At 40.3% G+C, this 27,462-nt stretch overlaps 1 protein-coding gene across 4 annotated transcripts in view; it reads left to right on the top strand.

Annotated features, from left to right (window-relative positions):
- Positions 1–27,462, top strand: part of zmynd11 (zinc finger, MYND-type containing 11) — a 40,832-nt gene continuing 13,370 nt past the window's right edge. For 2 of the 4 annotated variants that reach the window (XM_049598241.1, XM_049598238.1), the window contains exons 1-8: positions 1–201; positions 4,886–5,021; positions 9,209–9,368; positions 12,598–12,621; positions 20,574–20,735; positions 21,599–21,676; positions 24,082–24,174; positions 26,055–26,142. In XM_049598241.1, coding sequence (XP_049454198.1) covers positions 4,891–5,021; positions 9,209–9,368; positions 12,598–12,621; positions 20,574–20,735; positions 21,599–21,676; positions 24,082–24,174; positions 26,055–26,142 — 736 coding nt within the window. In that variant the 5' untranslated portion in view covers positions 1–201; positions 4,886–4,890. The remainder of the gene's footprint in view (positions 202–4,885; positions 5,022–9,208; positions 9,369–12,597; positions 12,622–20,573; positions 20,736–21,598; positions 21,677–24,081; positions 24,175–26,054; positions 26,143–27,462) is intronic. The other 2 variants (XM_049598240.1, XM_049598242.1) reach the window with 2 other exon arrangements.

Here is a 27,462-nt window from a genome sequence, read left to right as displayed (position 1 = left end):
TCTGGTTCAGCGGCTCCGCTCGGCTCTGTTGGCGCTGTCTGTGTTTACCTCCCAGCCCAGCGCTGCTGTACTGTGGCCAGCTGGACACAAACCACCATCCACAGCCTCAACTAGCCCGAAAAATACTAATGTAAGCTGTCTCGCGTTCAGTCCTTTGCGGATTTCCTGCAGCAGCTGTGTGTGAGCGACACCGTAGCAAAGGTAAGTTTGATTTTTATTCTGATGAAAATGGCACACGCTCACTGACAACACTGCGGCTAGCTCGCTAGCCAGCGACCAGCACCGTTAGCTTAGCTGCCTTTCCTATCCCGTGATGGAGGATTGTGAACATGGCGCCCTCCAAAACAAACGAGTAGGTAGCTAGTTAGCCGACTGTGTGTCGCTGTTTTGTGACGGCGGATATAGCTCCAGGTGTACCCGAAATAGTACTCACCTGTCGCTCTGAAAGTGATTAACGTTATTTCCTCGGTTCGCTGACAAATTGGCTAGCTAAGGTTTACCTACCAACCAGCTACGATTAGCTACGTAACAGTTTACTAGCATCGCTAACAAAAATTAACACACCACGACAGCCTGTCTGCCAGCCTACCATTAATTTTAGGTGCTTGTTCGGGGGTTTGTTATCATTCATTATACAAGCAATGTAAATTGTATGGTTTACGTTATTTAGTGGAAATGGAAACAGTTATTTAGTGTTGACAAGCTTGAGGGTTGTGCGTTAGCTAGCCTGCTAGCAGCTATATTCAGCGTCTTGAATGGCAATGCCCGTGGCCTTCCACGGCTAACCCTCTTTGTTGCCACATCTATGAGTGGTGTTTAATGTGGCATTCAATTACGAGATTTGTTGTTGAGTTTTGATTCACAGTTTGATGACTCAGATGATCTTTCACAGAACGGTCCATTTGGTCCTCTCATATCAGTGTCAGTATGGTTGCTATTAACTGGCTAACATATTAGGACAGCACTGCTTCCCTCATACCTGTGTAGTTGATTTAATTGATATCAAGGCTAATAGGGAAGGTTGTTGCAGTGGATTCACGTTTGGAGGAGCTGTCAGGTTTCCCTAAAAGGGAACAACAGCGTTGTGTATGCTCATTGTTTACCCTGGGAGCCACGAAACCCTCTCAACCTGTACTGCCTGTCATCTAATTGGCCTCTGGTGTCGCACACCTTGTCTAATTGATTGGGGAGCACACTGGCGTCGGCCTGTCATCATGTAGTAGTGTGGGCTCTCTGGAGGCAGAGGTGCAGGCTGGCAGCGGTGTGCCAGGCAGACGTGGATGACTGTGTTCTGTACATGCCAGCCCATCAGACGCATATGAAGTAGGGAGAGCCGCAGTGGCCATGCTGCCTTGGCATCATGGTACAGGTGGCCCTCCTTCACACCTACTGCACTTGACACAGAATAGGGGAGATCACATTTCTCACTGTCACCTTACTGCTCCCAGTCCCTTTAATGTCCCCTCTGATGTCTAGGTCGATTTCCCTCACCCTCTTGCCCTGCCAACCAAGAGTGTTGTGAGGTTTTAAACCAAGATGGGTGAAAAATGGTTGCCTCATACAGTAGTTCTGAGTAGCATAATGTGCGCCTTAATGTAAATGTCATATTTATACCCTGTTGCCATTACCAACAATTACATCTTATCTGCTTTTTGTAAAGAGCCTGTTAAAGCTTTTAATTTAATCAGTTTTCAAAGTGACATGATGGTAAAAATCCCCTTATACCCTCTGGAGACAGCATTGTTGCATTCAGTCTGAAAGTTAGAGGCAAAACATTTTCTCATGTGTAATAATTATTTACTTTTGTGCAGTATTTCTTCCAGAGCTGTGTTCTTTTCGAGCACTCTGTTTCAGCTAATACTTTGGGAAATTACTGAAGCAAGGTACAATTAGATTTTTATTCAATAAAAAAAATCTATTAGATAATTTAGTCACATTTTAAAGGAATCCAGATGGTGATAATGACTGCTTTTGGTGAGCCTGACTAGCAACCGTAATAATAAATGCATCAGGCTGATATTTGTGTACTTAAGCCCAGGCCCAGATCTCATCTCTACCAGTCTGAAACAGAGGAGATATCTAAAATACTGTGCAAGAGGTGATTATATTAGACACTATCTCAGCTTAAGAAACCTCCTCTTTGACCACGACCAAAATATGAACCATTATATTTCTAGACAATATATTTTGCCTGCTTGCTACAACTGACCACATGATTTGTGTAGATATTAGCTTAATTTGCATTTAGTTTTCAATGATTTGGTGATTTTTATCAGCACCACATTCGTTTATTTTATTTATTTATTTATTTTTTACATGTTTTTCTTTCACCTTAAACCACAGTTCACACACTCATGAGAAAAGTGTGAAGATGAACATCCTCTTTCAACAACTGTCACATCGTCTTCTACCACAAAGTGCACTAAAGCCAAAGCGTTCTCCTTCATATAAAAATGCTTCAAGCATCATTATGGTTAGCTTTTGGCTGCGATTTATGAAAGTGACATCTTAAGTTTCATGGATGGTTAAGAGGAGGACCGCGTAAAATTGGATTTGAAGATATTTGGGGAAGGCCAGGCTTGTGCACCGAAGTAAAGAGGCAGCCAGTATTATTCAGAACCTTTGAAGGTCTCTAACAGTTTTCCTTGTCACATTTCCTCCGATATTTTCTGAGCATCCAACGGCACTACAGTATTTGTTTTAATGTTCACATGACACTGAGGGAAAAGGCCTGAGGTATTACGAATGTCCTCCTAATGACAACAAGGCATGATATTAATTTGTCCGATATGTAGGCTAGTCATTGCTTTTCAGAAGGATTAGGACTTACATATATGAATTTTAAAAAGTGGTGCTTTGATAGGACGTAATGCTAAATTTATGTCTGCAGTACAAAGTTGTTCATAGCTTTAGTTTGAGTTACATCAAATAACTAGCATGCGAAAAGTGATCACAACAGCAAAACATGTTTAAACTACTGTGACTGCATGTAGTTCTGAAACAAATGACCTTGGCACAAATATCCCAAACATGTTTTTAGCAGTTTGCTTCACAAACTTGAAAAAATGATTCAGTTATTGCTCATCTTAAAAATTATTAAATAAAAGGATGTGTAGTACACGTAGCCACTTGACATTCACAGGGTTCCTACACCAGTATGGAAAAGTATGGAAATAAATTTGATCAATTTCCAGGTATTAAAAAGTATGGAAAATGAAAAATAAAGTATGGGAAAATATTTATGTTTCCAGACTATTACCACTGTGTTTTATGCCGGGCCAAGCACAGTTTGTGTGAGAGCAAACGTCTCAGAAAACATACCTCCCCTTTTACCTGATTGACAAGTGGTATGTCCAGTCCACTGCCCCATGACCCTCCTCCAGCCCCCCAGGTATCAAGTTTTACTCCAACACTGCACCTTCGACAAGAAGACGAGTTTCACATGGTTCACAATAGGTAGATGCAAGTTTTTGGATGGATGGCTTGACAATATCGTATATAAATACTGGTTGGCCAAGGATTCCCAATTCACACACAGAGCTAGATGCAAGCTTTGTGTGAAATCGTTTGACATCGCCAACATGGGGGGGGAGAGGCAATTCTGAGCCACATGAAAGGAAAAAACACTGACGTCTCGTTAATGCATCACTTGCACCCAGAGTCCAACCTTTTTGCCTCAGCCCAGACATTGAACTTACCTGAGTTTTTATTGCATGCCATTATGGTACTTGGCTACAATCGCCTATTAGGAATAATCAAATATGATGTGAAATATGATACACTGATATATTTACTTAGATGTCCAGTATTCTCTGAGGGGAAAAAAAACCGCAGAGAAGTCTGGAAATTAGGATATGGAAAAGTATGGAATTTTGAAATTCCAAATGTGTAGGAACCCTGCATTCAATCAGCATAGGAACCATAATGACAACTAAATAAACTGAGAAGGGAAATGTGAAAAGGCAATCAGTCAGTGTAGCCATCCAGATTCCCTTTATGTCCTTTACTCATATTTGTATGGTACTTAAAATATTACAGAGACAATAAATGTAGTTTGGCTCCTAATTTGAAACTTTAAGGCTAACAGAATGGATTTTAAAGCATTATGATTTATGAATCTTCTCTGAATGTAAGGTTAAATCAAACAGCCACATTTTAATGGTTTAATGGGACATTTTATTTTCTTACAGTTTTTATCAGTTGTAATGAGGAGGATGGATGAAGAGTTTCCAAGTGAGTTTTACCTTTGATTCAGATTATTCAAGGATGATTAGCGAAGGCTGAAGTGTTTTGTCTCAGACGCTTAGAGCTCAATTAGGATAATGAGTTTGGGAGTTTTTATTTTGAGAAAGCCTTCCTCAGCAAGTCTGGACAGATACTCTTTGTTTGCATTGTGTTGCTATTGTCATGTTGTTTAAATGACTGTTTATCATACTCATGTGATATCATGTCATATTGATGTATGTGTGCTTTTAATTTGATAAGCAGATTTTCTTTAAAATCTGACGTTAAGAATGCAATGTACAACTGTATGGAAGTATATTAAGCACATTTTTGTTTGTTTTTTTTCACTATTATGACCATTGATTGCAACACAAAGAACCACGGTTTGATTATTAACGTGATTATTTCAGAGGTATAAGACTTTTTGCTGTTCAGCATTGCTGATTAGTATTATGTACTGTCTTTGGCAGAGCAGTGAGGTACACAAAGAAACACTATTACTACTGTTACCATCACTATAAGCAGCACCACTGGTGTCCTTAAATTGGTAGTTCTGTTAATATGAACTGTGCAGCCTCTCGTTTTATTTTTGGTACGACAATCTAAACATAGTTTTTATTTACAGAACAAAAGCAAATACGCATTTCTTTGTTTCCCACAGTTGTGATGAATAAGGAAATCATGTCACGCGTGGTGAAGAAGAGGCAGGCGGACCCTAAGGTGGTTCAGTATGTGTGGGCGGCCATCGAGGTCGTCCGCAACCAGAAACAGATTGCAAACATGGACAGGATCTCCAAGTAAGTTAATCAGATAAGACAGACATGATGATGTGTATCTTTCATGGAATGTGTGAACATTGTCCTTTGACCAAAGTTCACACCATTCTGTTAAAGGCTACTTGTAAGGATTAGTTCAAATAATTTTCAAAAAGCATAGTTTTCCACTGATCTGGCCACGCAGGCTGCTCTGATTTCATCTGCTGAGATTTCAAAATATGTGTCCCTTGAGTGTTGTTTAACCAGCCCAGTACAGATGAGGCTGAATAGGATTTTGTTTGTAGTGTTCACAGCACTGAGGAGGGACATGTGAAAAAGTCAACGGCCATGTGTTCTTTCAGAAACAACGTCCAGGTTACACTGGATAGTCCACAGACCTCAGAGACAGTTATCACTCTGACGTCTTACATTTTTGTTGTACAACATAAAGTGACAAGAGACGTAGATAAGAGTGAGAGGGGTAATGGACTTTAGAAGTATTTCAGGGTGTGATTAAATTGAATATGTCTTGGCCCACTTATACACAAGGATGTACATTTTTTGAGACTTTAAAGGTGAAAATGCAATGCCTTTTTGTGAGGAATTTTGTCTGGAGGGGATCTTTAATCTATAAAAAACTTTTATGGTTTCGTCTGCTTATGTGTCCTCAAGCAAGGTATTACCTAACAGCTGCCTATTGAAAGGGTTTTAGGTGATTCAGATCAGCACAGCGATGACCTGAGGCGAGAAAAACAGCTCCACACATGAACATGCCATCACTTGAACCTACTATATGTGGACATGTTGTGTTACATGAATCATTTCTCAGGCTTTTTATGTTACTACGCAGGGTGTCTGGTGTCTGCCAGAGCTCTGAAAAATAGCTACTTTGAAATGAAATATCTATATTCAGGGCAAGGGTTGGGTATTGTTTGGGGTTTTTTTGATACTTGCTTAAAGATACTTTAAGAATACAACCAAAGCCTGAACGATGTTTGAACCAGTAGTTCTAAACAAATAAAGCACAAAACGATGGTCAGTGATGTTAAAGAACAGGGATTTTTTAAATTGCAAAGTGAAATTGAAACTTCAAATTGAATAATACATTAACTCTTAAAAAATATACTGAAATATATAAATATGAATCAATAAAAAATACTGATTTCACTGGCTAACTTCAGAGCTGACCCCCTTTACTTTAATCAGCAGGTAGAAAATAAGACATGGTAACTTCTGTTGGGTCTTGAGAAGCTGTAGCATTTATTCACTGACAAATTGCCAAAATGGTACTCGCATTGTTCTGCTACGCTCAACTTCATACTCTCTGCTGTGGTCATTGCAGCCTCACTGTCTCGTGTCACCATTAAACACACGTACACCTACACACACACACTCTCTTCTTCCCTCTCTTGACCACACACTCGCTACGCGCTGAAGGAAGACAGAGAAATCTGCTTTGAGATTCGGTTCAGTAGGAACCGGTGCTGTAAGAAATGGTGTCATATTAGCAACTGTTTACATTGTTAGTCTATTGATATATATTTTAAATAATCAAATAATAATTTAGTTTATGAAATGACAGGAAGTAGTGGAAAAAATGCTATATGATATTACATTTACAATGACATGAAACCCAGAAAAGCAGCAAAATCACACATTTGAGACGCTGGAACCTGAGAAAATTGTTGTTGTTTTTTGTTTGATAAACAATTTAAGCCATTAATCAATCATCAGAATAGTTGCCGATTAATTTTCTGTCAAAGAACTAATTGATTAATTCACTTAGTGTGTGGTATTGTTGTTAATATGTGTGGATTATACAAGCAGCAAAGGTAAGGCTTGGATGTGCTGTTGAGCTCTGTTTGCATTCGGTGCCACACCAGGCAGTGATCAATATTAAGACTGACAGATGTTGGAGTTTTGGTATTCTCCAGCGGTTATTCACTTAAATCAGCCTATGGCCCCCCTCCCCCATGTAGAAACTGGGCCTAGAGTACCTACAGCGGGTTTGGTTCATGATGCTCTAAACATCATTCTTTTATCCATGGAGTGAATCTTAGATTGTTCAAACAATGAAAATCGATGATAAATCATCCGCGGCATCGCTGATCAGTCGTTCCTTTCACTCGGCGGATGGAGCAGAGACTAAATGAACACTTAGCACATCTCATACAGCAAGTTGGCGAGCACCTTGGAGCTGGCTGCCTGCCAAATCAATACCCGGCAGCGAGTGGCTGTTGTCATGGCAACAGTAAGCAGCAGCATGCAACGGATAGCCCCAGCTCCCCCCCCCCCAACACACACACACATACACACACCTCCAACCTATCCAGTCACAGTGTAGTTAAATTCCACCCTAACGGGCTTTGTGTCCAAGAGGGTGATGACTTTGGTTTTGTGGAAATAGAGGAGACTAAAGTCAGCAAGGCAGCAGCGAATAATTAACCGCTCTCTCACACATGATGAAAATGCAATTTCCTGGTACGGCAGGGTCACAGCCACAGCAGTCGGACTGTTTAGAACCTATTAGTTAATCATTAACCAAGCTAATTGTTAATTTGCAAAACCTGATAACCAAATGTATAATTCATAGAATGTTTGACTTTTGATTATTTTTTTTAGTAAACATTTTATAGCCAGTTATAGTCAGTTGATAAGAGCTGGAGTAACCAAGGATAAAAAAAAAAGTATGCATTAAATATGAAGGAGTTAGAGAAAAAAAAAACACAAACTGTGAATTTTCTCATTTTGCTAAATTTCTCTCACGTGTATTAGACCTAAGTAAGTTTGGGTTTATTTTTATGGAAATAAATAAGTAGAAGCACACTGGATTGGTTTAGTAATCCTCAAAATAATGTCATCCAACAACAACTAGACACGCATTAGCAATTTGGAAGTGATTAGACTATTGACAGAAAGTGAACTGGCAACCAACATTTGTCAGTCATAGGAACTCTTACAGTTTTTTAAGCATAAAAATGGCAAACTTCCAACGGTTCCAGCTTCTCAAATGTAAGCATTTGCTGGTTTTCTTTGTCTTACGTGATAGTGAACTAGATATCTTTGAGTTTGCGCTATTTGTAAGACAAAACAAGCAATACGAATATTTCGTTTTTGGCTCTGTGACTGCATTATTTAATATTATCTTGCATTTTATCACAAAATGATAGATTTGATAAAATAACCATTTGTTTCAGTCAAGTTTCTAATGTTTATTTTTGTACTCATAAACTAAGAGGAGGCCAGAATGGGTTGATAGTTAAAGTCCGGTGTTCTTAAATTTTCTATATGAACTAACAACATAAGACAATCATAAGTAAAGTTGTAATTTAAGTACTGGTCAACCCAACTCAGAAACTTTGCTTTTATTAAACAATACCAAATGCATTTTTTACTCAGTCAGAGCTCACAGCGACATATTGCCAAAACAGCATCAACACATTTCGCTTGTTTGATCACATTCTAAACAACTGATTAATTGATCGTTGTTTAATCATTATCATCCCTAATAACTCCAGAATAAAACAGTGTGAGTGAAAGATATAGGTAGAAATTTCAGTTGTATACATTGGAGAGCTCATCCTTTATTTATTCTGGGAGCCTGGTGGAGTCTAGTCAGTACCTTGGTTTTAATATCTTTGCTTTAAGTAATTTGGTCTGACTTGTGTTCACCTCACAGACATATTATAGGCCTCTCCATTTTAACTCAGGAGTAAATACAGGCTCAACCTGATTCCCCACTGACATATTCTGTTCGTTGGCTGTCTGCCACAGTAGAGGATACATGACCTTGCTCAAAGAGGTTCACTGCCAGTCAGCAGGCAGCTGCAGGAATCAAGTGGACTGTTATTTGAAATGGTGGGATGCATTAGAGGAGGAAATAGACGAGAAAGACTGTCTCTGTAATTTCAAATTGCACGTATCTCTAATTTGTGTCTTGGGTAGTATGAATATAATTGATTGAGGGTTGGGGTATTGTTGGGGGAATATTGCAAATCTGAGAGGCGAGTAATTTTTAAACCATTGAAAATACATGCTCTCTGACTGATGATCATGTATATGGTCATAAGAGATGGTTTCAAGGATGTGAAGCCATCTTGAGCAACAATTTGAAATTTTAATATTTATCACAGCAGCACTAATCCAAGTTCTTCTTAGGTCTGTGCCGAGGAAAATATGGCTGCCATACACACATAGCTCAATTACTTTTCAACCCTTTACTTGCCTAGGTACCTGAGCCGTGTGTTTGGCATGCACCCTAAGGAGACTGCCAGACAGCTGAGCTTGGCAGTGAAGGACGGCTTGGTGGTGGAGACCCTGACTGTTGGTTGTAAGGGCTCCAAGGCCGGCATCGAGCAGGAAGGATACTGGCTGCCCGGGGATGAGATGGTAAGTCCAGTATCAGTTTATCTGGTTCCTAACACAGCAACAGTAAATCCTTTTTCTAGATTCTGTGTTATTGGTCTTCAAAAGCAAGCAAATGTGTTCATGTCGCTCTGTCGGTGTATTCACATTGTGAGCAACATTTTTGAAGTAATCACTGGAGGTCCAACATTTCACAAAGAGCTGAACATTGGAAGTAAACTTGTTTAATGACAACTAAATAACTTTTCTTTCACCGTTTTTATGATGTAGTTTGAGCTGGCAAAAAGAAATAGAATTTTAGCCAATCAAGTTCGACAGGTCTTTAAAACATTTATTAGAAAGATTATTTTCATGATTGGTTAACCTGCTAAGTATTGTTCTTGATTGATTGATCACTAGCAGGGCTTGACGCTAACTTTTTTCCCAAGGAGCACATGTGTTCCTAAGTTGAAAAAGTAAGGAGCGCACAAAGTACTTTAGGGGCACAATGTAAATTGATATGAAAATAATGTGTTTTCCGTAATAAACGTGATGGAAATAGACATTTACAAGCACTTTGCAAGCCTATTGCAATTTAATTTCGTCTTTAATGTTATTATCTTACATATATTATCTTTGCAATATGATTATCTTATATAATGTTATTACTATCCTAAAACATTCTCCAGGTCCTCTGAAACTCTGCAGGACTTAAGCCTCTTTCACACAGAGCTTTCGCGGCGCCCACCTCGGGGTATGGTGCCGAGGACAGGATTTGGGGGAGTACAGGCTCGTTCAGGAGAGCTACAGCTCCATGGTGACCGCTTCCGGCTCTACTTCAGACTCTTCTCTGCTATTTGACGCGCAGCGCCGAGGTTTCATCACAGCGCGCAGACGCCGCGACATGCGCCCTCTCGCGCGCTGCTCAGCTCGGCAGCAGAGCAGTGCGCACTTGCGCCGCGGTAGCACATATACAATGAATGGGTTCGTCGGCGGAGGTCTGCACTTTGCGCGCTCTGTGTGAAAAAGGCTCTATTTCCACCCTGCCCAGCAGCGGTACCGTGGCGAACGGTCCCTCAAGGCCTCTACACATGATCAGCTGTAAAACCGCTTTGCGCTGGCTGTCCCATTGTTTGTCTATGGAGAGGGCAGCAACGTCTGACAAAGCGGCACCGCTACCCTTGGCGTCGTGCACTGCTCTGATTTTCCGCCCGAGCACTGCGCTCAGAGTTGAAATTATTTGAACTACGGGGAGAACGGAGCAGGCTTCCCCGGAGATCCACCGCTTAACCCGGTCAATCTCCTCCACACTTTGACTTATTTCCACGCTGCCAACAGTGGGACTTAAGCCCTTTTCACACAGAGCGCACAAAGTGCAGACCTCCGCCGACGAACCCATTCATTGTGTATATGCTACCGCGGCACAAGAGCGCATTGTGCCGACATTGGCTTGGAAAGCCGCCCATAACCATGTCACACGGGGAAGAGGAAAGAGGGAAGGCGGCTGGAGTTCCTCCAACATTTGTGGTTAGATTATCATATTTTTTTATTAACAAAAATATAGGCTGCTTCGGCTGATTTTTTTTATGCGCACATGTGCCCCTAAATATTTTTTACAGTTTGCACACATCTAGTTTTAGTCGCAAATGCGAGTGACACGCTCGTACTGTCGAGCCCTGACTAGTTTGGTCTAATAAAACTAGATTATAAAATCAGAAAACAGTGAAAAATGGTCATCACAGTTTCCTAGAACCCAGTGTGATATCTTTTCTTTCTTTTTTTGACCAACAGTCCAAAACCCAAAGCTGGAATATGAATTATTAAAATGAAATTGATATTCTTGCATGAAAGATTGATATAAAAAGCTCTTAGAATAATAGATCAACTAATTGTTGGCAGCTCCTTCAGGGATTATAATAATTCTAAATAGATATAAACCTTGTAGAATGGCTGCATGTGTCACTGTCATCTATGGGTGTGTCAGTATTTTTTTCTCTGGTTTAGACTAATTTTAGATTAGTGCTTCAGTTTATAATGGAGCTATGTCCCTATATGTCAATTGAAGAAGAAAAAAAGTGAAAATAAACTCAGAACGACAAAGATCAGAGCAGCAATAAACAGACCATTTGGCTAATAAAGAAAAACTAGCCTGTTTGGTAACACATTTTCAGTGATGAAGTTGCCACATGAGCCCCATTTGATACAAGCACACAGATTCTGTCAGGTTATAGCCACCCATCTGTCAAGTTGCTCGCAGTGTGAACACCGTGTTAACAGAGTCACAGCACACAGACATTACAGCGAGCAAATATTTACAGTGATCAAGCATGATGAAGAAGGACTTGGTGGAGAAATAAGAGCCAGACAGAAGAGGTGTTTAAGTTCAAGAAGAAGAGTGATATTTTGTCCAAATCAAGGACTTAGTTCTGTGTGTATATGAAAATGCACACCATTAAATATGTATCATGTTTTGACTCGCTCAGGCAGCCCTCTGCTGTGCAGCGTCGTGATATTAATATTTTACCTTATTTCATGTGAAGTCCTTGTTTTCATTTTCTCTTATTTCCCTTGTTGGTTTACAGTGTAGCGACACTTTCACTTGTCTCTGTCACAGTAGCACTGTCATTTCACAGTGTATCAGCGCTACCTGGGGAGCATCCTCATGCCTTTCACCATTTGTAATGCAAAGAGCACTTAATGGATTACTATGAAAGTTCCATTAACATGCATTTGGTGGCTGCTTTAATCCCAGTGCTTTTTGCACCAGGGTGCTAACACCCTGGCAGTATCTGTTATACTTTACCCATTCAACTATAACATAAGCATTACCAGTGAGCTGTAAGAAAGAAAGATCATGCAGGAAAAACAAAAATAACTGATGTAATTTCTGTCAGAATAGTTGTAATATATAAAGAAACTAATCTGCTTTTCTTAGTGCTAACACAAATTAGTCAGTGGTTTTAATTTTGACATGCTCATGTGCAAAACATGGAGCAGTTATATCGAATGAAAGTACATTTTATAGATAAAATATTTGCATCAAAGGTTATTTGTTACAATTGCAGGCCAGAAGGAGTAGTTATGGACATTGTGGAAAGAAACAAGCAAGATTGGGGAATTTAATTGTTGTGGGGTCCATGTGTACAAAATAATTATATTATTGGAGACAAAATAATCTCTCTCACAACATGACACTGTCCAATGTCCAGCGGAGCTCAGGTCGTTTAGCAGCAGGACTTTTAAACACTACTCTCTGAATCACTTGCAATCACAGGAGCCGAAAGCCGAGGGAAGCAAGGTAAGGACTGCATTGTTATTTTCAAATTCAGGGTTTGTTCCCTCATTTGATCCCCTCATTCTCTCCCCCCCTCTCAACTAACATTCATTCTGTGAGAAATCGGTTCTGCCAAATGCAGTGCTGTCAGGGATTTGAGTGAATCTTTTTTTATGCAGGTTGCAGTAAGTCTAAACGGCATATTGTAATGTTCTGGTAAGCGTAAAAGTTGTAGGCTATATTAAAATTAGACGGAAACCCATCTGTGCCAGTGGCAAGAAATTCAGTCTTCTCGCACTGTGTAATGCTTGTGACTGAGTCTGCTCGCTGCACCTTAAACGAAATTATCACACAAGGTGAGAGCTGAAAACATATCAGGTTTCCGTTTGGAATTTGCCTACAGTGCATTATGTTAAACACATTGCCAGACGCTACTTGCTGTCATTCAGCTCTGCTGTAAAAAGCTTCATGAAAGTCCATTGCAGCTCTGTTTCTACGGAAGTGAACAGTGATCTTGATGAAATATGTGCTCGCTACTTATCTACTGATGTGCCGTTGCTTGGTTAAAAACAAAAACACTCACTTGGGATAGCTCAAAGCCGTATCTGGTTCTCAGCAGTTAGATGCTGCCAACCAGAGTCAAATATCAAGTGTAAATATCAGCTTAAACACTAAACAGTGTTTGTTAATTGAATCATGTAAGATGACAAGCAATGCTAGCATAGCCGCAGGTTGGTAGCAAGCATCTGTGCGTTTGTAGTATTTTGGTCTTGGTAGTTGTAGTTCTCCTCAGGGGGTGGGGGTGGGGGGGGTGTTCTGCCGTGTTCTTAACTTCTGTCTGGCATGCATTTTTTTCTTCATTTTTAATTAATGAAACAGGGTGGAGGCGGGGGGAGGGATGTGTGGTTGTGGTTTGTGTGGTTGTGCTCTTCAGTTTTCTTCGTGCCTGCTGCTAGTAACACAGCCAACTGGCTCTTTTAGGTTAGCGATTACTCGGTGGACACAGTTTGAATGTGAGACACAGAGGCAGCTCTTCCTCTACAGGTGCCTGGATTCAATCCAGCTGGCATGTGCTGTGTCCTTGTTTTAACCTCAGGGATATTTACTCCTTAAACTGATAACCACAACGTTTCAACACTTACCATAACATTTAACTAGAGACCGTCTTGCGATGGGATCACTCCAGCTGCAATGCCAATCTGTATCTTAAAACAGATGTGGGCCAGGGGTGTAAAGTGTGTGGGGGGCCAATGGTCTCTTTCCTACTTCTTACCCCCTACTTGTGGCGCCTTTGCTTGAACACCTATCTTTGCACTTGGCCTTTACTGTGATCTCTACTACAAACTTGTCAAGTTTTGTGACTGCACCTTGCATGTTTGACATGCTGTCTTGGTGACAAAATCTGTCCACAGGCAGACAGACGGATATATAAACACCTTGCAAAGTACTCAAAAGGGTCTGTGTGGTAGTTCCTGTTAAAGTAGGTTTCTCACCGCATTTTGCCATGATGATACACATAAACACACACACATACAAATAGCTCTTAAAAACAAGTTTTTGAATGCACTGCCTCAAGTCAGATTGGATTAAATCCAGGTTTGCTCGAATTAATTGCCTTTATCTGTGAATCCATAACCTAAATTTAGCATATTTGATAGTGTGAATTACATAGTTTAATAGTTTGAAAGTTTGGTGGTTAAACTAACTTGAATCGGCGCACTTGTGATGCATGATAATGAACGTGATATGATGTGTTGATGCACTTTGACAGTAACCATTTATACACTGTAAAAGAGCGCCCAAATACACATTATGTCATTTGATTTACTAACCCACTATTTTGACAAAGAGTGGTGAACTTACTGATTCAAAAGCTGTTGTCATCTTTATACTGTCCTCGGTGATTTTACTTTGTTTTTAAACCTTTTTTCTGGATGCTCTACAAGGGTCTAAATGGATGATGCTCTCAGATGAATTTGTTTTGTTCATTGTGTGAGAACACTGTTAGTAATATTACTGAACGCAGGGTCTCCCGGGGAGTTTCATAATGGAGGTTGGCCACTTCGCTTGAATCAATGACCACCTCCACTAACATTAGAAATAATTTTTACAGTCATGAAATAAAATATTACCCATGGGGAAGAGGAATAGAGACACTGTTTTACACAGTTAATGCTGTGTATTTAACGTGTGTGGTTTATCATCTTGGTTAAACCATTTCCTGAAGGAAATCCTGAAATAGAGGTGGGCTATATGCTGTGAGACGATATAGATGTATACTGTTTTCTCTACTGTTAGTTATTTATAAACTGTTTTTTTTTTTTTTTAACATTATAACAATACAAGCCATGTTTCATATCACTCAAGAGGACCGTTTCATGGCGGTATTTGACTAATTTGAATTTTGCATTACAGTAATGAAGTGCCTTGAAGTACAGTGCTTTGATTTGTTAGGAAGTTCATTTTCTTAATAAGCCAATACCAGACATTTATATCAGGCTATTCAATCCATCTGCAATTATTCCGTTAATTTCTAAAATTTGTTTTATTAACAATACACATTGATTTTTATTTATTGTAATTCCTTATAGTAGTATGCAATATTCAGAGCAAATCTATGATTTAGAGTTTTATTCAGGTTGTGTGTACACAGTTCTCAATATGGAGGTGACTGAATTGGCAGCTGGCAGCTAATGGTGCTAACAACAGCAACAGTACTGAGAGAGGCAGCAGTGTTTACAAGTGGGTATGGGCGTTGAACAACGAACGGAGAAGCTCAGATTACAACACACACACACACAGTGTGACTTCATTCTCTTCTCAGGATGCCATTACTACCCTACATCTTTACATAGCAAATACTTGATTGCGGCTATGTTACTACTCTGTGTATTGTATACAGGTCCTTTAAACCGTGGTAGACAATTTTATCCATGTTATTCACGCCTACCCTCGAGTGGTATGTAGCACTCAGCTCTTAACCTTGTTCGTAGCTGGCAGCTAATGGTGCTAACAACAGCAACAGTACTGAGAGAGGCAGCAGTGTTTACAAGTGGGTATGGGCGTTGCGCTTCTCTGAAGATGTCGTAGGTTGGGGTGGCGTTGTTAGTGGTGACCACCAAATTAATGCAGTGCGGAGTGGCATCAATTAGCTAGCCAGTGGGATATATACACAGGGACTTACATGGACGCACCGTTGGCTCGTTTACCACAACAACGAACGGAGAAGCTCAGATTACAACACACACACACAGTGTGACTTCATTTTCTTCTCAGGATGCCATTACTACCCTACATCTTTACATAGCAAATACTTGATTGCGGCTATGTTACTACTCTGTGTATTGTATACAGGTCCTTTAAACCGTGGTAGACAATTTTATCCATGTTATTCACGCCTACCCTCGAGTGGTATGTAGCACTCAGCTCTTAACCTTGTTCGTACAAAGCATGTAGTACACAGAAAAAAATAAATATTAACAGATTTGATTATAATTAATAATTAATCTTAATTTTGTGGCAGTTGCACTTCTGTAAGTAATATGTTGTTGGTAATACATCTCATTTGACATGGGCATCAACAGGGGGAGGTGTGAACACTAGCCAAAATCTTGAAATGCAGTCAAGAATTTACTGTCTGAAAATAGTTTTTATGAGATAAAAACCAGTGGAAAACTTGGTTAAGCTTAAAGAAGTGCATACTCGGTTACAGGGCAGTGTCAGATTTATGTGGATCTGTCAGACTACATGTGATGCAGTTTACCTCTAATAACAGAAGGAGGTGGAGATGAATCCTGGGGTTTGTGTGTAGGTCGCTAGAAAGCATGCCCACCCTGCTGCTCAGCCTCTCTCGGCTCTCTGGCATGTCCCAGCTTGAGACGGACAGTGCAGAGCTGTTAACCAGAGTAGGAAAGCAATGGGAAAGATGGCTTAAGGCAGCCAACGCTCTGGCTGCGCAGCTCCTCCTCTGTCACCATCCAAGTCCCTGCCCTTGTTGGCAGCTTTTAGTTGAGGCCCATTTCTCCCTCCAAAACACACAGAGGTATTTAACGGATGTTTAGAGAAGTGATCTGAACCCCAAAGCAGATTCTCTGGCTTTGTTTTCAAGTTTTTTTTTCCTGATTTTGCTGGTAAGGGCTTTGGTTTAAATCAGTTTTATCAGAATGTCTGATATTTGCATGACATTATTTTAACAAGCATTATGTTGCTGTAATGATATCTGATTTTGCTCGGGCCCAGTCCTCTCCACACTCCTGTAGAAACTCACTTTGCTGTGGAACCACAGACACTGTGTCTAGGCTCAGAGAGCTGCAGCTTTTGAAGTCAGCCACTTGTCTTTCATCAGACAGCCCAACAATAGGGAAGTGCCTCTTGACATTCGACAGAACACGAGGACCATTTCTATATTGTCAAGTGTTTGTGTGGGTGAAGAGTCTGTTACGCTCTAAAAAGTAGAAGTCCCTTTGAGGAATCTGTGGATGGATTTTCTGTGTGTATTCACACCTAGATGAGCTTTAATTGTGAACTCTGGAGAAATTTCTCTCCTTCAGTTCTGATTATCTGAGAATATGTGGACACAGTAGATGCACTTAACAAAGACTACTTTGTTCTCAGTTGAACCTTTTGAAGTGGGGATGTGATCTGACCATTATGATAAAAAATATATTGATTTATTAGAGTAGGGTGCAACAAATGATCATTTACCTTACAACATATAAAGATGATATATATATATGCAATATATAGAGATGCAGTCCCAAATTCGATCGACAAATAAATTTATTGATCTTAAGAATCTTTACTAGCATCCCGTGGGTGGTAAAAGTTTAAAGAATATTTGATTCTCATGAGGTATGGGCTAGGCAATATACTGATATTACATCAGTTTGGGACTACATATCGCCTTGGATTGTGGATATCATAATATGGTGTTGTCTTGTCTTGGTTTTAAAGGCTGCATTACGGTAGAGTGGTTTAATTGCCTGAACTTACCAGGCTGTTCTAGCTGTTCTATGATTTGCCTTTAGCCTTTATTTATTAAAAATCCAATTGTGAAAATATTTTGTAAAAGCACCAATAGTCAACTCTGCAATATTGTTGCAATACTCATATAGAGGTATTTGGTCAAAAATAACTCTATTTGATTTTCTGTACATCGCCCAGTCGTAGGTGAGGTATCAAACAGTTTAAGATTATCCCTTAACAGAGCCCCCAATGAACCCCTGGATTTCAGAGTGTGGAGTGCTTACTCCTGGCAGGTCCTGCTTCTGATCAGGGCGTTTTGTCTCGCAGCGACACAGTAGGGTGGTTGTCAGAGTTGTCCTCAATCCTTTTGTCCTCATGACTATTTATGGTTGTGTTTGGGCTCGTTTCGGCCCTACACTTCAGACAGAGGGGCTTTAAATCTGTATTTTGCTTCTGCAGTGTACGTTCTTGTTAAAGTCTTCTGCTTATCAGGGTTATTTTGGAAAACACTTTCCTGGTAGGATTTTCTTTTGTCATCAAAACCACCATGTTGAGCAACCTCTTATCAGTGAGAGTTCCTCAGAAAGTTCTAAACCTGATCATCACTGCAATTATAAGCTTAATCTAGTGTGCTTCCTCCAGCCTACAGCACATGAACACATGGAGAAAAGATCAAAAAAGAGACTTTTTTTTCTTCAGGTTTAATTTAGCAGAACTCAGTCACGACTTTACTGCTCTCCCCTACTAAGTCAGTCCAGACTGTGAGTGGGAGTAGTTGGACTCTTGACAGACTGATAAGTAGTTGAATTTTTAGCGGTTCATACTTCCCGTCTCTGTGCCCTTCACTTGAACCCCTCATGGAAACTACTACTGCATCATGTATGCATTGGCATTCAGGAATGCATTAAATAAGTTGTCAGATTTGCCTCGTTCCTTCCAGCCATGAACACAAACACACAGATAATTTGATATTAAACTTTAAATTATCACAGAATAAGGCAGTTTATGATCTTTTTTTATTAAGAACATTACAATATGCAATGTTTTCCTTTTTACAGTGATATAAAGTACAGCACCTGAGTTTTGGTGCTAATACCTTTTATGATACTAAAATTCCTAGCTTTGATAAATATAACAGATTTTTTTTTCTCCTGAAGAGTTCCAGAATCAAAGTTCTCAGATGGAATAGGTTGTGCATCTGTACAAGATCTTTGCTGTAGTCTGAATTTTTGATTGAATGAAGAACTATCTGATTAAAGAAAATGAAAACAAGACTACAAATCTGACCTGGTATTCAGAACCAATGTTTGCTATTGGGCAGATTTTGATACATGCTGCTTTAGACCAGTTGTTCGCAACCTTTTTCATGTCAAGGACTCCTAAACTGATACACATTAGATCAAAGACCCCCATTTGATAAGATTTTGCTTTAGGGACCTTCATCTGAAAGGATTTTGGTTGTTAGATATGATTGAGACCACAGATTCTGTAGTTGTCACACTGGGCTCACGTGTATTGAGTAAAATTGTGAAAATACACTATTCCCCATTTTTTGGGGGGACCGTCTGGAACTCCTCTGGACCCCAGGTTGAGATCCACTGCTTTAAACACAATTGTGGTATGTACAAAAAAAGTATTGGAAGTTTGATACCCAGCCCTAAGGCAAACCAATAACTATCTAATAAGAGGCACCAGACATTTCCTTTGAATACACAAAGCGCTGCTTGGTGAAACGCACATCAGTTTTTTTTTTAAATTTATTTATTTTTTTAAAGAATGGTTCAGACCTGTGTGTAGTTGTACAAAGACTACATGTACTTGATACACCGGTGTGTGGTACATGCACAAACTTGTCAACAATACACATAACTGCTTTTTTATGTAGTTAATGTATTCTGGGTATAAGTCAGTGATTCCCCCCCTTTTCCCTGTGACACTCAATCATTACATATTTTTTAAACTTGATTTATTCTGGAAAGGATTCAGAAGATGTTTTTTTTTTTAATCGGAGTGAAGTTTGGCAATAATACAATTCTACATATTCACACTTGGGGGCAACTCTGTACAACAGGTTTATTTTTTTCTTTTGGCACTCCGTAGCTCCACAAGCAGAAAAAAAGGTCTCTTGCTGAAAAGTGTATTTTTATAGAAGGGTGGATTTTTTTTTCTCATCCATTTTTCCACCTACATCTTCTCAGCGGGTTCACAATTTGAATGGGCGACCTTTTGGCACAATGCCATGAACTCCATGCTGTCACCAACTGCTGTTGCTAAGGCCAGTGTGACTTTTCTAAATTAGCTTTACAAAAAAGTCACCTCAGCTTCTTTACTCTTCCTTCATTGAGTACTGTTACAACAGGTTTATTTCCATATTCACCTTCAGGAAGAAGGTAGAATTTCTAAAAAAAAAAAAAATTTTAATTTTTTTCATGGAGCGTATAATTTATTTATTTTTTTTTAAACTATTATTATTAAATTTGCATTTAGAGTGCCTCGTGTAGAATTTCATTGAAATGGTGTATATTGAAGTTGCTAGGGAAATACACTGAGTATGCCTAGATGTAACCAGATCTGGAATTACTTAGTCACCCTAGCTGGAATTTATTAACTCTTATTTTCTATGCAGTGCCGGGATATGTTGGTGCATTTTTAAACCGTAGCAACTAAAAAGTAGTGACACTTTTTGTATACCTTGCGGTCACTTTTAACAGGATTCCAGTCAATATTCTTTTTTATTCAGCTTACAAAGTGGAATACAAATTATACAAATGCAAAACAAATTCAGTTACAGGCATCTAGATGTTTTTTTTGCTTTTGCTTCATCGAGTGAGGAGGTCGAGTTCAGTGGTGTGGGATCGAATTTGAATCACCCTGACACCCAGGAGTCCAATCAGAGCCAGTTTTAATTCAGGATGGAGGATGAAGAAGGTTGTTTGCCCCCCCCTGCTGTGGTTCGCAGGTTGGAGGGGGGGGTCACCCAAACTCTGTGTTCTGCTGTGTCTTTCCTGCAGGAGTGGGAGGCAGAGAGCCACGACTGGTACTGCTTTGAGTGTCACCTACCGGGCGATGTCCTTGCATGTGACAACTGCTTCCGGGTTTACCACCTCAAATGTCTGTCAGAGGACTTCAAGCCCAGAGATGGAGGGTCCCACTGGCAGTGTGTCGTCTGCAGGGTAGGTGGTCACACAGGGAGTGTGTACAAACACTCTTTAATGGCTATTATGTATGGTTTTACTTCAGAGGGCAGTTTAAGGATTTGGAATAGGGTTTAGAGGGAGAAGGTAATCAAGTCAAAAATTATGTTTTAAACAAAAGCTGGCACCTTTCCAAAGGTGATGTAATGAGAAAAAAGGTGATATAATTTAAGCTGCAGACTCTCTAAGTGATTTTGTATATAAAATGTGCTTCTACAAGTTATGATCTTTCATCCTTCCACACTGTGATACTGGAAATCTTTGTTATTCTCATATGTAGTAAAATGTAATTTCTTTAATAATCCAGTGTCGACAGAGACAAGTCAGGTTTGTCCTGCAGAAATCTTCCTGACTCAACTGAATTTCTTTTAATCTCTCTCCCAATTAAAGGTTTATTTTCACAACATTCAAGAAATTAGTTTATTGCAGAAACACAAAATGTGTTAGTAGTGTCAATATTTGCCATTTAAACTAATGTTGGTGTAGCCAGAAAGCCAATAACTACCTGTTGGTTTCACTGCAAGTGCCAACAGAGATGGCTGATCAAGAAGAACAATGAACTATTACTCAGTTTTTCTCATTTTTTCTTTCTCTCTTGTTGGCAGCTCTTTTTCGGTGTCTCGTTGTCTTTATTTCCCTCTTGTTCCTCTTTTCACTTCCCGTCTCCTCTGCAAGGCTCTTGCCTTTGTGTATTTTTGCTATGTTTTAGTGACATAAATTGGGCGATTATATATAAACATTTTAAGTGTATCAGTGTATGAGAGCATTTGGATTACAGGGTCAGGTCAAAACTAATGTAACCTTTCCCTCTCTCTTTCCTGGTCCCACCTTTCTTCTTGCAGGGCAGTAAAAAGAAGAACCTGAACAAACAGGAGATGAGTAAATACCTGCGCTTCATCGTGCAGCGTATGAAGGAGAGGGTGAGAACAACTATCTGTTTCTTCTGATGCTTCAGCCCATCAAACCTACTTGTGACAAAACAGCAGATTGTTTTCCCAATCCTATTGCTCAAATTCTTTTCATATTACTTCAGTAAGAAATACATGTATTTTTTGGCAGATTTAGGCTCTATTTTGCAAGGTGAATGATTGTTGTGTTGTGCTTGATTTTACTTGAGTTGGACTGTATTGATTATTTGATATTATGACCACTGGTAACAAGAAAAAGCTGCATTATTCTTATACTCTAAGAATTTTTAATTTGTTAAATGAATGCAGCATTGCATGAAAGTCAATGCAGTGATTATAAATTGCTGTTCACCTTGTCGTCCTTTTTCATACTTGCACTAGGCCAGATTATTTAGTACCCAGTTGAGTTACCAGCACAAGTTTGTTCACATTGTATCTTGACAGGTGACTGTCACTCAAATACGCACACTAGTCCATCCAGTCAGAAGCTTGAAGGCAAAGGGATTTTTGAAATTACTCAAAATATGAGTTTTTCTATCTTGAAATAATAATAAAAAACTTATCTCAACATCATTTCTGACTGCAGAAAGCACGAGTTGTATAATTTTAGTTGGACTTGAAGGCCTTAATTCTTCAATCAGTCTGCAGTCTGTGGTTGTAGCTTCTGTTGTGTTCTCTGAAATATTCCTCTAGTATAACCACCCAAATGTAAATGTTCTAAATATTGAAGGGGATCCCCCCCCCCCCCCCCGGAAATCTACGCCTATGTAACAGACCTGCCAACCTGTACGCATTTTGCGTACCAGGCACGCATTTTGACATCAAAGTATGCTGGTATGATTTGATTTTCTAAAAGTACGCATATCACTCGATCGCGCATTTCGCCGGTTTCAGTGTATTTGTCTATGCAAGATGTCACTCAAGTTGATACCCGGTGAATATAGGTGCGTAGGCGGAACGAAAAGATTTCGGCCAATCAGATTGCTGCATATTTTTTATTTATTTTTTTACGCCCTCTAGTGTGTTCACTCGTGTGTGTGTGTGTGTGTGTGTGTGTGTGTGTGTGTGTGTGTGTGTGCGCGCGCGCGCGCCCCCAACGGGGCCATACGTGCGCGATACAGAGAGCAGGGGAGGATTGTAAACGCGCGACCATGTAGAGACAGAAATGACACGCTGTCTGTAAATAAGATAAATAACATAAGGCTATTTAGTTTGTTTAATAAAAGGACAAGGTATAGACCTGTTCTATAGGAAAGGTTACCTTAAGTGACTTCTTTGTGATCTGGCACTATATAGAAAATAAAATTAAATAAAATTAACTTGACCTTCAATGGGGACAGGCGGGTGCCCCCCTAATAAAATGGTAGGGCAAACACTGAAGTAAATAGTGTCAAAGTCGCCTGTTGTCGATACAGTGCTCGTGAGAATTGTACCAAGGTAAGCAAATTGCAGACAAATTTAAATAACTATAACACACTTATGATAAAAAGACTTTATTTTGATGAGTCTGCTGAATTTCTATAAGAAAAAAACAAGGCAATAAGAAGAGAGTAGTTCTAATAGGTGTCGTACTACACAAGAACATGATGAGGAATGCTAATGTAATGCACTTGTCTATGATCTATTATCTATTTCTGTATGAAACTGCATGAAAATAGGATTTCGCCATGTGATGTTTCAAAATTTTCTCGAGGGAGAACCCCCCGGATCCCACTTGAAATCTTTCTTTTTGTCAAAACAGGACATATTACTGTATTTTTTAAGCAGATGATCAATACTACCATCAGATTGATGAAATTGACCTTGATCTGCGCCATAAAACAAATATTGGGCGTCTATGGACGTATGTGGGGCTTAGGCCTATAGATATGAATATGTAAACGTACACTCTTTTCTTCTGTTTGCCACATCTGCATATTGACTTTTATGGTAAAAAAAACAAAAAAAAAACAAAAAAGTGCCGCTGTGTCCGCATATGTTCATGACCACGCACAAGTGTCTGGTAAGGTGGTACTCATAACCTTTCTTCAAGGTTGGCAGGTCTGATGTAACAACTACCCTCAATTAGGAAAAATACCCTTCATTCTCTCTTTACCCCACCCTTCATCTGGATTTTCCTCCATTACATCTCCGTCTACTTGCTTGTCTTCAGCACTTCCTCAATCCCTCCCTTTCTCTTTTCCCTCACTCTCCAGTCTCCACTCTTATTAAAGTTGTGTTAAATCTCATTACTTGTCCGCCACAACTCTCTTGTTCTCCCCTTCCTGTCTCCCTTCATCCCACTGCTCCCTTTAAAAATCTTATCAGATCTCATCAGTTGCCCTCTATGTTGCCTCCATGTGTCCCTGCTTCATTACTCCTTCCCCCCCCAACTCTCCATAAAGTGGTATTAAAACATTATCCCTCTCCATTTGCAGGCAGTGGACCTGAACAAGAAAGGGAAAGACACTAAACATCCCATGTACAAACGACTGATCCACACTGCGCTGGAAGTCTCAGACATCCAGGAGGTAACCATCATGCCCAGTGTCTTCTGTTTAATCATTATCACTTACTTTTAAACCCATTTTCTAATTCATTCATTTATTCATCTGAGGATTTTTTTTCCTCCGTTTCCAGTCTCTCAAGTTTAAAAACAAAATGAAAAGACAACTGCCTTGTTTCTATATTAATTATGTATGTGTGGACATTGAGGAAAACGATGTCATTGGAAAGTGTAAATCACAGATAATCTAAAAATATGTGTTTCATGCCCATTTTGTACAAATTTGATCGAGTGACTCGGAGAAGGAGTGCCAATTGCTGCTATCAGGTGCTAAGGGTTGTAAATTACCTTGTAAATTGTCTGAACTACTGAGCGCTTTATTGAATTTCTGTTTTATTTTATTAGCATTTATTGTGGTTTTAGGTCATATTGGTAACACCTTATTTTATTGTGAATTTGGTCATATTTCGTGTGTGTGTGTGTGTGTGTGTGTGTGTGTGTGTGTGTGTGTGTGTTCGCTGATACGTTTGACCCCTCATACACACACACACACACACTGCATTCACTGCGTACTTGATACGTGTAAATTGTGTGTGCAACCATCACTGTGTACTTGCTTCGCGTGCACTACGCGTGCATTCACCGTGTACTTGTTACACATGCAATGCGCATGCAATGCCTGCACACGCCTAGACGTGTGGTTATTAGACGTGCATGCGTAGACACATCATGTAATCACAGGGGTCAAAAGTGTCAGCTGTTGAAGCAACAACGTGTCGTGTTACGGACGTGTGACACGTAGCATCGCTGTGCTAACTAGCTTGCATGCTATTTAGACGTGCGTTCGTAGACACGTCATGTAATCACAGGGGTCAAAAGTGTCAGCTGTTGAAGCAACAATGCGTCGTGTTACGGACGTGTGACACGTAGCATCCCTATGCTAACTCTGCTAATTGGACGTGCGTGCGTAGACACGCAGGTGTAGTGTATGTGTAGCATTTGTAATGCGCTGTGTAGTGATTTGACTCGCCGTGCCGAGGCTTCGAAAGCGTGTGTCGAGTAATCCAGGAACTGTTTCCGCGATGCACGTATCGAGGCTTGTGTCGTTTCAGACGAGTGACATCATTGGTGACGTCCGAAGCCTCGCTGGCTGGCTGTACCACGCGACTGGTTCGGGAAGTGGTTCAGATCTATATATACAAACCACTAAGTGTAATAGCTTTTTTTGTCCAGTAGATTTGATGAAAAGCTTCAATGCTTCATGAAGCTTCATCTGCCCATCACTAGCGCTGTGCACGTGTACTGATAAGATGTGTGAGCGCGTCGTGTGAGTGGAGCGCACAACGCCTGCGCGTCATGTAGCGGGCGTGTGTGTAACACTTATGTCTCCATAGTAACCCTATGTAAAATGTAGGCGTGTGCTCACACGGTTTGATTAGATCTGATGTGTCCTAAGTAGGCGCAAGTGACGCGTTGTAGTGTGGTTGGGTGAAACGTTTGACCCCTCATAGTGTGTGTGTGTGTGTGTGTGTGTGTGTGTGTGGTTAAGCAGGACTCCAATGTGCTGTGGTCAGTGGTGCATCACACCCAGCCTCTGTCAGACACACTGGAGCACTGCCTTGTGTGTGTGTGTGTGTGTGTGTGTGTGTGTGTGTTAATAAGTATACTGCCCTCTCCTGGACCCCTCACATGTCAGTCACCAAACACACACACACACACGCACACGCACACGCACACACACACACACACAGCATGTGAATAGACCTCTTTGTACTTGTCGCCTCTCTGTCTCACCAACTGTCTCTCTCTCCTTGTTTTTTTCCTCATTCTGTCTCTTTCTCTCTGTCTCGGTGTCTCTTTCCCTCTCTCTGTCTGTGTCTCTGTTTGTCTGCCTCTCTCTCACAGAACCTGTCTGAAGGAAAGTATAAAAGCTTCGAGGAGTTCAAAGCAGATGCTCAGCTCATTGTTCACAACACTGCCATCTTGTATGGAGGTGGGTCAGAGTTTCAATATGTTTCCCTCTGTGGTTTAGAGCTTTTTTGACATTTCATGTTAAGAAGTTATTAAAATACAAAACCCCTATTTTATTCAACAAAAGACGCTAAAATTGTCAGCAGTTGATTGATCACTAGCACTCATACAAGAACAACAACTTTGTATTAATCAAAGTTTAATTGTTTTTATTAAATCAGGAACTATCTGATCAAAGAGTGAACAAGATAATGTTCCTTAAAAGATAGTCAACAGTTGATACAAGACAGTTTTCAAGTAGCAAGTATTGACCCAGCACAATCTGTATATGGAATTTTATGATTCTGGTTCTTTTATTCATTTTGAGACAATGCTCTCTGTATTCTCAGAGAGCATTAGATGATTTGGTCAGTTGTCCTGGGAAGTACAAGAATATTAGGGAAATTTATAACTATGATGTGGTCAGAGTTTTTCATAAACAAAATATTAGATCACACGGGGCCCTGTGCCCTTGAAAAAAATATCTGCCCTAAGGCCACAGTGGCCTTGATGCCCTGCCTGCACTGCCCCAGGTGATTTTGCGGTTTTCTCCTCTGCCTCTTTCCTGTCAACACGGCTTTGATACCTGCGGCTATTGAGAAAAAAATAATGCGATGACATTCTGGAGTCGTTGGGCAACATCAAATGAGATGATGCGTAGCCTACATCACCAGTGGGGGGGTTTGATTCGAGCCTGGCTTGAACCGCTCGGACGGGCTGTAACGACAGTTTGACACAAGTCTATCACCGGGCCAACCAGGAGGCTTCATCAAACGCCCGGGCAGGGATCGGTACCGAGACCCGGTATTAAACAACCCAAGGCAAGTTTAATCAAGACCGTAATAATAGTAAGCGCTGCTATTATCGGCGTTACTTTTTAAAGTTTCAGTGTCATGTATCATCATTCTGCAGCCTCTCTCCTGCTCTCTGCATGTCACCCCTCACAGCGCACACACAGACACAAACTCAACAGCAGAGAGGCTGCGGTGCAGATGAAGGGAATATAACTTCAAGATTACTCTAGTTGATGACAGCTGTGCTTGTTACTGTGAGTAACTGCAATAAAACCTCTGCCAGTCAAGCCAATACTTTATCAATACATGTGATCAGCATGTACAAAGACATATTTCAACCCGCTCTGTCCGCAGTCTCTCATTGACCGCTATTATGATTTATGATTGTGGTTGACACAAGCACATCGCGCTGGCGGTGCTAACAGCAAAGTGTTAAAGACAAACTAAATGAAAGCTGTCTGTATGTAGGCTAACACTTTATCTGAACATGTACCTGAGGCAGCCGACCT

Source organism: Epinephelus fuscoguttatus, linkage group LG15, assembly GCF_011397635.1.
Source record: "Epinephelus fuscoguttatus linkage group LG15, E.fuscoguttatus.final_Chr_v1".
In the NCBI taxonomy this organism is placed as follows: Eukaryota; Metazoa; Chordata; class Actinopteri; order Perciformes; family Serranidae; genus Epinephelus; species Epinephelus fuscoguttatus.
Note: the sequence above shows the minus strand (reverse complement) of the source record. Positions and strands in the feature narration are given on the sequence as shown.